The sequence below is a fragment of the Leiobunum rupestre genome, chromosome 10, assembly GCF_980474605.1.
Source record: "Leiobunum rupestre chromosome 10, qqLeiRupe1.1.hap1, whole genome shotgun sequence".
NCBI lineage: Eukaryota > Metazoa > Arthropoda > Arachnida > Opiliones > Sclerosomatidae > Leiobunum > Leiobunum rupestre.
In genome coordinates this window covers 25,331,474-25,344,920 of record NC_143393.1, presented here as the reverse complement: position 1 = coordinate 25,344,920, position 13,447 = coordinate 25,331,474, and the positions used below count along the sequence as shown (strand labels likewise).

At 35.8% G+C, this 13,447-nt stretch overlaps 2 protein-coding genes across 4 annotated transcripts in view; one reads left to right on the top strand and one right to left on the bottom strand.

Moving 5' to 3' along the window:
• The window catches only part of LOC149925189 (uncharacterized), a 284,774-nt gene that overhangs the window by 215,370 nt on the left and 55,957 nt on the right, over positions 1–13,447 (top strand). The window lies entirely within an intron of this gene.
• LOC149925192 (E3 ubiquitin-protein ligase RNF4-like) lies at positions 1,075–2,336 on the bottom strand. Its single transcript, XM_090160731.1, has 3 exons — positions 2,199–2,336; positions 2,046–2,138; positions 1,075–1,691 (listed from the first exon to the last, which is right to left on the bottom strand). Exons 1-3 carry the CDS (start codon positions 2,246–2,248, stop codon positions 1,229–1,231), a joined length of 606 nt encoding a protein of 201 aa, XP_090016857.1. The 5' UTR covers positions 2,249–2,336; the 3' UTR covers positions 1,075–1,228.

Here is a 13,447-nt window from a genome sequence, read left to right as displayed (position 1 = left end):
ACGGTTCAATTCCATTACTCGATTATATATGAACCTCCTTCCTCTTTCATAATACTCATCAGTGTCGGCGAAATTAAACCAATTAGGGGGGAAATTGTGCCCTTTTGTTCTAACTCTAATACCGTATTTTCACGCATATAGCCCGCCTACTCAGATAGCCCGCATACGAATATGACCCGCGGCTTTCCTGTTTCAAAAAGTAACTTAAATAAGCCGCTTACTAATATAACCCGCGTTTTTTTGATCCACCATTATCGTAAGAAAAGGAGAGTGTTACGCTGACTCGATTACTAATTAGCTGTAGTTGAAAAGGCAAATCAAACCAGCAGCAGAGCAACTGCTAGGAAATCTTCGGTCGACGAAAAATGTGTGATACCATTTAAAAAGTATGTCTGAACTAACGGCAAACACACGTTTACTCCAACGACGATCTACCTAAATATTTTTGTATATGTATTTTTTTACCTATATAAGATACTCCTTTACATACTAAAATAGAAAATATTTAAAATGGTGCGGGTTATATGGGTGAAAATACGCAGTCTGCGCAAGTGACTTAGCGAAATAGGCCGGATAAAAAGTTGATTTGGATTAATTTTTTTCCGATGATGGTTTTGGGTACCTTACGATCCTCTGCGAACATACAAACCTAAACAATACTGTAAATAAATTTAAATTTTATGTGTTTTAAATATGAATGACTGTACCTTCGTCCGAGCTCGGACACTGACGATGACTCGTGAGTTAATTTGAGGTGGTGTATGTTGTCATCGCTACCTTATTTTCAAACCAGGTATCTCAAAAAAATTGGTTTGAGTAAAATACAATGTCAACTAACGCGTTCCCTGCCTTATTTCTAAAATCTAGGATATTATCAAATTTGGTTTTGATTGAAAATCCGATAGATTGTTTTACCAGGGTTTTGGGTGATATAAATATTAGAGATTATATTTTCTTTAACAGGGGATAAGAATGATTCGATATGAAAATCAACCTTCAAGTTAGTAGAAGGAAAACAAGACGCTATTATCAGTAACAAACAATTGTTGTAAATTGAATAAGAATCTTTGGCACTTTTACGATTAATTTTATTTCATTTCACCTTATATGTTAAAGGCTAATATTAAAATTATACATCAAGAAGAAATTAACTTCGTAACTAACATTTAAAATTCACATCAAAAAATTAAAAACAAAAATTTAAAAATCCTGAATAAAAACGAATCAGCTAAAAATATATTGGATGGAAACTATCCACCTTACGCGCACAGGTAGGACACTTGCGTTTCTTGGTAAGTGCATGGCTAATACACGAATAACAGAACAAATGACCACACGGTGTCGAGACAATCTGATCATTCGCGTTCACGATGGTTTCATAAACGGAACAGCAGAAATGGCACTTAATGACGGGTTGGCGACTTCCGACACCGTCTACGGACTTTTGACGCTTTCCCTGCCAGAGTACGTTCACGGAAGAATCCAAATTCTCTTGGTTCCGAGATATTGGTGCTAATTCTGAAGAATGATCCCTGAACGATTTATTTCTCTTCCTCGGGGTCGATTTGGTTCTTGCGGAAGTAGTAGAGGAGGCGCCGGAAATCGAGATTCGTGACCGATGACCGCTGGCTTGAGGGAGCCGTGGTCCTGGAGCAGCCACGTTGCCATGTTCGTTCGAACGTTGCTTCTTACTGGACCTATGTTAATTTAAACGTTAACTACAGTAATTCGTAACTTGTTCGAGCGAACTGGGCTACTCGGATATAGCATAGTTCGGCCTCGAATCTGTGACCGCGACAACCGTCGTTAGTTTCACACAGAAGGCTTTAAACTTCATAATATAGTTTTCGAACAACGGAACAAGACGTAGACCACCCGCTAGAAATTTGTTGATAACCGTTGCATAACCGGTTACCATTTTATGTAAGTTGTATTCAAGCCTAATATTACAAATTTGTCATATAAGTTCCATCTAAATTCCACCCCCTGACCTAGCTAGACCTAATACAATTACATAAAAGTTAAAAAGAAATTGGAAGCTCTACCTCTTTGGTATCGGTTTTAACGAAGCCGCTGCAGTCTGTTCATGCGTTGACCAGAAGCCGATAAGTTCTTCAACGCGCCTCTTTTTACCCGACCTATTTCGGGAATTTCGTTTCATGGCAGTGATTAGTTTAAAATTTTAATTGAAGTCTCACCTCGGTGGCTCAGATGAAATTGTCGCAGCTTGTTCACTAGTATTTTCCATTATATTAAGATTTGAAAAGGCGGACTAAAGAAAGTTATTACGAAGAAGGTTGATACGATGAATATGCTCTCCTAATGCAGCGGTTTTTGCTTATATACTATAGATGGCTTAAAATAGCTGTATTTTTTACTTTTATTTACAAATTGATTTTTCAACTGGTCTTTTTGCGCAATAAGGTGAGGTAATGACTTATTCTAAAAAATAACTTCCCGCAACGTAAATGACCGTTAGTCGCGCCAGCTATCAATTAAAAACGTTTTATTTTCGATTTAGATCGAAGAAGGTCACTAATTAAAAATGCTGTCGGTACTAGTGGCGTCGTCCTGTAATCCCAAGCGCCCCGGATTCAGATAATGTGGACGGGCTTGTGAAGACGACCACCATTCCCCCAACGGTTGAAGGGGAAGGGCTCCGGCAGGTGGATCTATATTAGCCATTTTAGTTTCCATAGCGCCAAGTAGCAACGGAAGCGAAAACCTCGTAAATTGTAGTGTTTTGGGGCCAGCTTTGGAGTGTATTTTCCTAGATGTTTAATTGGTCCGTGCAGTGGCATTGTTTTTGTTTCATCGCTCCAAAAAGAGCGAAAATAGAGGAGCAATTATTTTAACGCTCAAAAAAGAGCGAAAAAAGCGGAGCGCTTATTTTAACGCTCAAAAAAGAGCGAAAAAAGCGGAGCGCTTATTTTAAAGCTCAAAAAAGAGCGAAAAAAGCGGAGCGCTTATTTTAACGCTCAAAAAAGAGCGAAAAAAGCGGAGCGCTTATTTTAAAGCTCAAAAAAGAGCGAAAAAAGCGGAGCGCTTATTTTAACGCTCAAAAAAGAGCGAAAAAAGCGGAGCGCTTATTTTAACGCTCAAAAAAGAGCGAAAAGAGAGTGGCGCTTATTTTAACATTAAAAAAGAGCGAAAAGAGAGGAGTGCTTATTTTAACGCTAAAAAAAGCGAAAAGAGAGGAGCGCCAATTTCAGCGCTCAAAATAACCCTGTTTTTGGTAAATTGATGCCTTTGAAAAAGGGGAGAGTAATAAGAGACGACCGGGTCAATCTGCCATAATGCCAAACGGTGAAAATATAAATTGTAGGATAACGTAGGGTACGCGAAAAACAAAACTATATATGGACGTAACTAAACAACCAAACATTTTAAATTGGTTTTCGACAGTAATAAAATAACGGGCATAATTTTCTAATCGACTAAATATTATGCTTACTATAGTAGCATGATTTAATAAATTTATAATAAAATGTATTACACTTATAGATAAGGCAAATATTATTTTGAAATAACAAAGAAATTAAGAAATTATGTTAGCTTACTTTTCATTCGATTTCAATCCAGATTCCAGAAGAATTTAATGTCGTCTGCTAATAAAATCCGCATGCTGCGGTGACCGCAGTGTGGTCCCGCGGAAGCTGCGTGGCTTCACCAAGTAGAGCAACTATAATTTAAATTTCTTTTGCTGTTCTTTTAAAAATTAATTTAAAATTATTTTTAAAAATAATTACAGCCAAACTTTTTAATTATTTAATTTTTGTACCACTAAAAAGTTAGATGTATGGTAGCTCTGATAACTACCAATTATTTCTTTTGTAAGTTGGGCCAAATCCTAGATAAATTTCCTAATTTACGGATATTTTGCTTTTGATTATGAGCAAATGGGAAAGCGGAAATAAACCACGATTAATCTCACATTTTTATTTTTAAACGCAAACCTATATTTTTTAAAAACAAAAAATTAGTTTTTTTGGCTTAATCGGTAACATTCGGGTTTTCTATAGAAACATTTGAGATTTTTATTTGCAATTAAACTTTTCTACAGAAAGAATCCTAATTGTTTATAGAAATTTATATCTATATATAAAAACTGATGTTTGTTGTTGTTACCTTCTATGCACGCCCAAGATTATTGTCCGATTCGCACGAAATTTGGCCTGTGGCATTGTGGCCCCCGTCAGGTTTTAGGGGCGTCCTGAGATTGCTAACCTTCGTAGTGTTTGATCACGGGACCAATAACCGGTGACCGCAAGACCGAAACCCCGGACCTCGCTCTGTCAAGAGACGCTGGCATTTAGGCGCTGTCACGAAGGAGACACGGAAGTTTATATCTCTCTGTTTGTCTCACTTAGCTGCTGCATGGCACGACCTTCGACCCTTTTCACTTGCGTTCGTCAGTGGCGACGGAACGGGAGGGGGGATACTTGATCCCTTCCCAAAAAATCGGGTGGGGATATTCATAATTAATAGGTTTAACAAATCACTAAATGCTTTTATGCGTTGGAAATACTCTGGGACTTTAACCTATTCATTTGGGTTTTCTATAGAAACATTTGGTATTCTTTTATTGACAATTAATTTTTTCCATAGAAATAATCCTGTAATTTTATAGAAAAACCAAAATTCCTTCTATAGAAAAAAATAATTTTTTATTAAAAATACCAATTATCTCTGAAAAAAACCAATAAATTTTCTATAGAAAAGCTATAGATAATCCTATTTGTTTTATATAAAATCATAATGTTTTTTCTATATAAAATATATAGGAAATTCTGGATAATATATTTTATGTTCATAGAAAATTGACCCAAATTTCTATATAATGTTTGTAGATAATTCCATTTTCATATCTATAGAATTTCTCTAGATTTTTTTCAAAAATAAGAAAGACTTTATTGGTGTAAATGGCAGCGGAGGCCTTCACACCATGTACAAATTGTACATCATACAGAATTAGACAACAAATTTAAAGTATATACAAACAGTGATGGGGAGAGAAATAAACAAACCAAAAACAAAACTATTGGACCCGGTAAAGTTATCGAATGCCAAAGGCGCGGAGCAGAGTACACACGTCCGAAATAATCGGTAGTACACCTCGAGAAAAGGCCATACGGAGACCCGATACAGAATGGAGAAAGTCACCTGCAGTAAGCGACGCCAAAAACGAATGGTTGGGACCTCTAGCCGCCCGACATTCAAAAAGAATGTGGTGAAGCGTCTCTATTGCCGCGCACTGTCCGGATCGACACACCAAAGACGTTCCCAAGCGAAAACGGAAAAGCACCGCGGCAGTTGGAAGCCGGTCACAGTTAACACGTGCTACTAACGAGTCTTGCCAACGTGGCAACCGAAGACCCGCGATACAGTCCCGTGACGGATCAGTCTTGTACCACCCGACGCCCCGAGCCGAAACAAAGTGGTTCTATGAAACCTGCCAAGAGTCCGTAAACAGAACCGAAACCCGTGCTTTAAGGTAGCTTTTGGTCGATAGCCGCTACTATGGCACATTTGTCCGCCATCTCGTTCCCCGGGATACCGGCATGAGCGGGCACCACAATAGTTTAACACGCCCGGGGTAACCGTGACAGAGGCTCCGGAAACGTAGCACTTGAGGGTCAGGGCCGTCTCCCAAAGTCATATCCAAGGCCGATTGTTGTGTGTCGGAGCATACGACAATGTTCCCGAGACCTTCACTGCGAGCGAAGGCCACCGCCTGATTAATGGTAAAGAGCTCCACCGTGTTAATCGGGTGGCCCGGATCCACAACGAACGGACGAGTGACATCGCGATCAGGAATGTAGAAGCTGGCACCGGCGCAGCTGGAGACGTCCTGGAGGGAGCCGTCGGTATATATGACCACGGAATCGCCGGCCATTGCATGTAGTTCGAAAAAGAAGAGCTGGTGCAACTCGACATCCGAGAACTCGGACTTTGAGGAGCTCAGCCAGTGACAGTTGACGTCCGCCTGGACAGGGGTCCAAGAAGAAGGGGGAATCAGGCTGGGAGAAGGAACCAAATCATGAAGCCAGTCAATATTAAGAGTGACAAGTTGACGCCAGTATTTGAGGATCGTCGGAGTAATATGTAGCGTCCAGAGGTGTTCAAAGTGACTGAGGGTGGCCACTGAGCCAGTTATGTAGCGCCTGTAGTAGTCGGGAGCATCGGCGGCGGCGGCCAGGTTGGCAAACTGCATACCCAGCAGATCTCTACGGTGGGAAACGCCGCTTCAGCTTCCATTAACTGAATACTCGTCGACTTGGGAACACCCAAGATGGGTGACAGCCGCGGAGTTATAGACGATGCTAGAATAATCGATCCGGGAGCGAATAAGCTGCAAATACAACACCTTGAGGGCGCGGCGAGAGGCTCCCCAGTATGTACCAGAAACTGCGCGCAACAAATTTAGCCGTTGCATGGACGATCGATATAAGGTGTCAATGTGGGTGCGCCAGGTCAGTTTAAGATCGAGGGTAACACTGAGGTAGACAAATTGTTCCACCCTAGCCAAGGCTGAGGTCCCGAGTGAAAAGTAGATATCATCGTAAAAGGCCGCGCTTCGTTTGCGGGAGAAGACCATGTATTTGCACTTAGACGGTTGAAAAGTTAGGCCCCATTCGCTACAATACTCCACCATATTGTCAAGTGCAATCTGTAAGTGCTCCTGCAGAGTGACGGCATGAAGACCAGTGACCCAGAGCGCCAGATCATCGGCATGCTCACCGTGTAAAACGCACACTGGGCAAGAGTCCGTGATGGCCCCGAGAATGACGTTGAAAAGCGATGGGCTAAGTGAACTCCCCTGCGGTTCACCTCGCGTGACCTCGAAAGTGTCCGAGACCGACTCCCCAACTCTAGAAAAAGTTTGTAAGGGTATTTATTGTAAAACAGATGGCGCTATAGTTGCCTTATGAAATAGGGTTAAAAAAGCGTCACTTTTGAATTTTCACCGCGAAAACGAAAAAAAACAATCACAATCTGAACTTCAATTTAAATTTAACCATTTAATAGATTTTTTTGGGGAAAAAATGTAAACAAAAAAATTTACCGGTTAATATTTCGGAAAATGATTAAAAAATATGTATTATTCGTAAAATTTGAGCTTTTTATCGAAAAAAACGTCGTTTTTCCGATTAACTTTACAAAATTATCAAAAAATTAATCGGATAATACAGAAATATAAATTACTTGATCAAAACGTTTTACGAATAATTTTGAGAGCTTTATCTATTGAATAAAAGTTAACCATACCCGACCTCTAACATGGGGTAGCAGAAATAAATATGAATTATTAAAACGTCCCCCACTATCGACGTAATAGCGTTATAACCAAGCGGTCAATTTACTCAAATTTACCAAGTTCAAAGATATTCGAAATAAACCTTAATTATACTATTATTATTATAAGTGTTCTATAGAAGAGTGAAGTAATTTAAACAGCGGCAGTTATAGCAGAATAATTTTTGATGACCTACACTAACCCTAATATAACAGTAGTTATAAGGTCCGCTTCTGCCATATTTAAATTACCTGATCTCCAACTCGACACCGTCAAATTCATTACAATTGTACGAATTATGCAATTGTATGTGTTCTATTGAATAGTGAAATAATAATAATATAATTTTTATTTTTATTTTCGTTTCGATATAATGGCGTTATAACCAGGCCTCGCATGCCATATTTAAGTAAATTTTACTCAAATTTGACACGGACAAATTTATTGCAATTACCCTTAATTAAACGAAAATACGTGGTGAAATAATTTATGTGGGGCTGCTATAGCGGAAAATGGCGATATCAACCTTGAAAAAGTACGCTTCTTCCATATGTAAAATTACTCAAATTAGACACGGTTAGTACCTCCTGACTAAAATTGCACAGTTTTATTCAATTTACTTTTAATTAATAATAATAATAATAATCAGCTAGGCTAATACCCAAGGCACCACCTTAGGCCCAAGTCATCAAGCGACTTTTAAAGCCATTAATTCAGGTGGGCCACCTGAGGTGGCCCAGGTTACAATCCGTTGGAGGGTGGTGGCAAGCTCTTCATGCCACGCGAGCCAACAGCTCCCTACACTAACTAATACCGTTAATTAGAGGTCGGCGGAACAAATAAATTTCAATTAATCATTAAAATTAGTATTATTTGATTTATACGAATAAATTATACGATTAAACAACGATTTACATGCAAAATTAATCATTTTTTTCGAATATTTCTGAATAATTCTCTGTTATGGATAAATATAAACAATCGTATAATTTCTTATTCAAATGCCGACCTCTACCGTTAATAATAATATATTATTAATAATTAACAGTGCGTTAAATTATCGTTGGCGATGATGCGGAGTAAATACTGCTAGGGCAGATATTTTCGGTGCAAATCAGGTAAATTACTACATTCACAAGTTATTTTTTATAGAAAACCAATTTTACGCCAGATTGTATGATGTACCTATAGTCCCAATTAATTGGTAACAGTTGATCTTAATTATTATCTTCTCATTTCAATTTGGCGGGTTCAGTTTTGGTGGGTTTCCCATAATTAAATTTACAAATTTACAGAAATACTTCTTTAGAGTTCCATAACGTTTTAGTCTGAAGTTGTCTGAATTTCTGAGTTCAATCTGAGGGTGTCATCGAACGTTAACGACCAAAAAACTAAAACTTGATCTTCCATTAAAGTTAATAAAAAACACATCTTAAACAAAAACTGTTAAATTGCGTTAAATTTGTTAAATTTGTGAGGGTTTAGCTTTTTTGCCCCCTTATTATGATGGACTTTTCTTCCTTTTCGCGTAATTTAGTCTTACATTAATATAAGAATTAAACGACAAAACTGGTAAAAAAGACCGTATATTTAATAAAAATAAATCGCAGTACTTCGGCAAAATATGCCTTCAAGGCGGTACAAGATTCAAATCTTGTACCGCCTTGAAGGCATATTTTGCCGAAGTACTGCGATTTATTTTTATTAAATATACGGTCTTTTTTACCAGTTTTGTCGTTTAATTCTTATATATTGACCGTTGGTGGCCTCCTACTTTTGCTTACATTAATATAGTTGTTAAAGAATAGCTTCTTTCATTGGTGAAAAACGTGAATATTTGTTTTTATAATAATTGTGATATTATTTTGTATTTCAAAACATTTGTAAAATAGAGTAATAACCTGTCAAAATGTCTGATATGCAGTAATAGCTTCTATAACTGTCAAAATATGTTTTTAATAATAAAAGTTATAATATTTTGAAATTCAAAACATTGTAAAATGGAATGACTAATAACCTGTCCAAATGTTTCACATGCAAGAAATTAAATTTTTTTTATAAACTAACATTTTCTTGTTTGTTCCTAGTATTTAAATTGTACATTTGTCTTATTTTGAATCGAATCTATGTTTGAAGATTGAAATAGCAAGTAATTTAGATAAATGAACCCATTTCAAAAACCAAATGAAATGTAAATTATCAGGTTAATTTTACAATATCTCTCTATAGAGAAGATTGTTTGTCTCTCTTCATTGTTGGACAGCTTGTTTCGCGTGCTGGATGGTTCGTTTAGTACGTGTGTGTGATTGTAGCTTTTCGTTACTGAAGTAGCTTTGGGAAACTGATATAAATCTGCTCGCTTAGAGCTGTATTTGGTATCTTTAGAGTGGAACTCAGGAAGAGCGTACAATTTCACTAGTGTATTCAGAATTATCTAGCGAAGAGAATACTTTGAAGGGATATATTAGTTATTTCTTTATATTAGCTATTTCTTTATATTAGCTATTTCGTTATATTAGTTTTTTCTTTATATTAGTTATTTCTTTTTATTAGTTATTTCTTTTTATTATTTAGAAGATCAAATAATTTAAAATAACCAACATCAAAGCCTCGCGGCCTTAAAGCCATTTCGTACAAAACAATGAGGGGGTAGCTTTTTTTAAAACAATTTGCAATTTACGAAGTTGATTATGTTAACTTACAGTCCTTATTGTTAGATAGTCCTACCTTTTAATACCTTAAATTACACGAAAAAAGTCCTACCTTTTAATACCTTAAATTACACGAAAAAAACAAAAAAGCCCATCTAATTTGAAGAGAGAAAATTAAACTTAATTAAGAAGCGAAAACACACCTTTAAGATGATTAAAAAATAATTGATTCTTAAGAAAACATCCAACGGTAATAACTTCGATCAAATGGCATTCTGCCTTGATAAAAAGCAATCATTTCGAAATTGATGGAGCATAAATAAACCAAAATTCTTGGGTACAGTACCGTAGCTAGGATATATGTTCAGGAAAGCACGTTATTGAAAACTTGTCCAGTTTTGATCATTCATTTCGCGGGTGCGCGTACGTAAAATTTCATACAAAGAAGATATGTTCAAGTGGTTTTTTTTTGTAAATGAGATTTCGAAATCTAAAACGAATATTATTCATAAAGTTTCTAATTTTTCATAAACTTAATAATTTTTTTGCTGCAGGGTATGTTAAATGTCCCGAAATAGATTTAGTTTGATAAATATGAAAATATTCACGTTCCAAATGCTACTTTCATTTCCAAAATAATATTTTTTTTTAATATAAATTTAGAAAAGGGTTGTAAATAGCCATGAACAACACCCGAGTGATCCTTAGGTACTCAATGAATAACGTAAGTCATTTTGAAATTCCAGTTCCTTCCCACGTCATTTACGGCTTTATTGATATTTAATGGGAGAAAAAACGTTTAAGAAAATTGTGGGTAGTAATTGAAGAAGTTTTAGTTAAATTCTAAATGCATATTTCACAGAAGTTACCATTTTATTGGATGTAGTGTATACCATGTGCGCATTTTATGTTTTTCTACGAAGTTTGTGGTTTCTTAGCCTTAAATTTCCAGTTTTAAAGTTAATTTAATTAAGGATAGGTTACCATAATATCAGAGTAACAGTTATAATATCTTTTTTTAACATATTTACAAAGTGGTGTCGGCCCGAGGCCTTAGACACCAACAGTTATAATATCGAACATTTCATTTGGCTTTCCGTTGCTACGCAACGTGTATTAAATTTTTTATGTTAGCTTCTCTTTTTTTTATATAGTTAGTCGTGAGCCAGATTCCCTGCGCGGTACTGATGAGCTCCAAAAAGGCGAAATCGGTCTTCCGCTGGAAATTCTGGCTATTTTAATTCCTTTTTAATTTGATTTTGACTTTGGTCCGAGTTTCGCATTTCAATTTTATTATCGAAGACCTATTGGTCCGAGTATTTCGTAAGTTTTATCATTACTTTTAATTTGTTAGGTAAAGCATTTTTGACTCCTTTTTATTATGGACTTTTCTACCTTTACTCGTAATTTAACTACTATAATATCATATCGTTTGTTTTCTGCTTGGAAGAATTACTTTAAATATTAATTGTTTGCCACTGAAAGTTCAGAATTGCTCTTACAAGGAGAGTACCCGAGGTATTTATTGCCCATTTTGTTCCATGTCGGGCGTAATTTAGACCTATATGAGATATGAAATGTTGGGATTTTCTCGGTTTCACAGGTAACTTTAGACTACGAATTATTATTTTTTTAATTTGGAAAATCACGAAATAGGTAATTTGGACCACATTTAGGTAAATTTCATCAAGTGTGGGTAAATTTGAACATTTTTGGCGAAATTTTGTAAAACGTTTTCGGAAAAATAAGTCAAAAATCATATTTTGGTTTTAGGTGGTCAAAAACATTTTCGGTTGCCATGGAAAATAAAATGGGTAGTACAACATCTCCTTTTTTGAAATTTCATATCTCTAAATTACGCCCGACTTTGAAAAAAATTGGCAATAAACACCTCGAGTACTCTCCTTGTTAGTTTTAGTCATTCGATCAGAGTTCCAATTAAAATAGGGTCCTTTACCTACATAGCAGCGACGCTATTATGCAATGACAAGTATTTTCCTCTTATTAAAAAGTTCACTTGAAAAATACGTTCTTCTCAAAGTGAAATTTATTTATCGTCCACAAATTCCATCCCCAGTTTCATTGTTTTCTAAGAAATTAACCCAGATATAAAATTTGGTACTAGAAAACATTTTTATATCGCTTCGTATAACTTCAATGTTTATTTGAACTTTATATTTCAATATTTTATAGTACCATTCTTATATCATTTTAATAGTTCTTTTTATAAAATAACCTTGGCCATCTTGTTGAAATGTTGCCTCCCCGCTTCAGCTGTGGAACCGTTTTCTCTCCCACTAAAGAGCTTATGAACTCATTCTTAGGCATTGGCTGAACTATTCCAGGGCAACATTTCAACAAGTTGGGCAAGCGTAAAGACATTTTATAAAATCAACTATTTCTTAACTCATTTTAGGCCACCGCCAAATGCTGCTCCCGAAGTATAGAGACAAACAAGTTTGAACCGTATTATGCATCTGTCCCTAATGCAATTCAGTATATTCTACACAATTTACCAAATACCAGGTGATTATTTTATAAAATATAAGTAGAATAAATCATTAAACAGACATTTAATATAAGGCGTGTGCTAAGTTAAGAAAATCTTATAATTTTAAGAACCAGGTCTTATAAGGAAATATACGTACTTAGGAACACTTAATAATATGAAAATCTATCATACCCTTTCATCATAAAATATTTTAAAACTCAGGACTACATTTGATTCAGAAAATTTGAATGAGCAATTATGTATATTTGAATGAAACATAATTCATTTAATATAATGTATACACTCTACTCAATTCAGGACCAAACTTTATTACGAATCTTTCAAGGGTGCTAATATATTTAATTATTTTAAACAAATTTAAATAATTTGCTACTACGAGTAGCAAATTTAAATAATTTTCCAAAGCACAAGCGGTTTTATTTCCAGTTTTAAAAACGTGTTGCTTTATTTATAATAGAATGCATTGGCACTTTTATACACATTTTCCTAAAGGCTTTTCGTCAGTGAAAGGATCATTTAACCCGCTACGTCACGCTTATTTGTCAAGTTCGAAGCGCCATCTGCTGAATGTTTTGCAAAAATCATTAGAAAATTTTGATTTTAAAACAATGGCTGCATTCAACAACCGTAAAATAATCCGATACTTCGGATCGCATTACCGTTCGATCAGATTGCTAATCTAGACGTAAATGGTTGCTAAACGCCAAAATGCTCAAAACCCGTTTCAAATGAATCAATCAAAATGGCTCTGCGGTCGAGATTTTCGCCTATTTTAGGGGCAATTTCACCAGTTTTTGCCGGTCCTATAGTCAATTTTCGCCGCCGTTTTCGCCTAAATTTCCCCTCATAGATTTACCTTAATTTCCTTTATTGTTACTGCATATATTTTTTATCTTTATTTTCAATCTTAGATTCAGGCAATATATTTATTTTTACAAAAGCTAACTATTTTAGATAAAGTTTATCTCTGCCAAAAACATTTAATGG

Coding starts and splice junctions, on each gene's coding strand:
- LOC149925192 (XM_090160731.1), bottom strand. CDS start 2,248: ATGGAAAATACTAGTGAACAAGCTGCGACAATTTCATCTGAGCCACCG. Junction 2,139..2,198: donor ATTTCATCTGAGCCACCGAG/GTGAGACTTCAA, acceptor TTCCCGAAATAG/GTCGGGTAAAAAGAGGCGCG. Junction 1,692..2,045: donor TTAAAACCGATACCAAAGAG/GTAGAGCTTCCA, acceptor ACATAGGTCCAG/TAAGAAGCAACGTTCGAACG.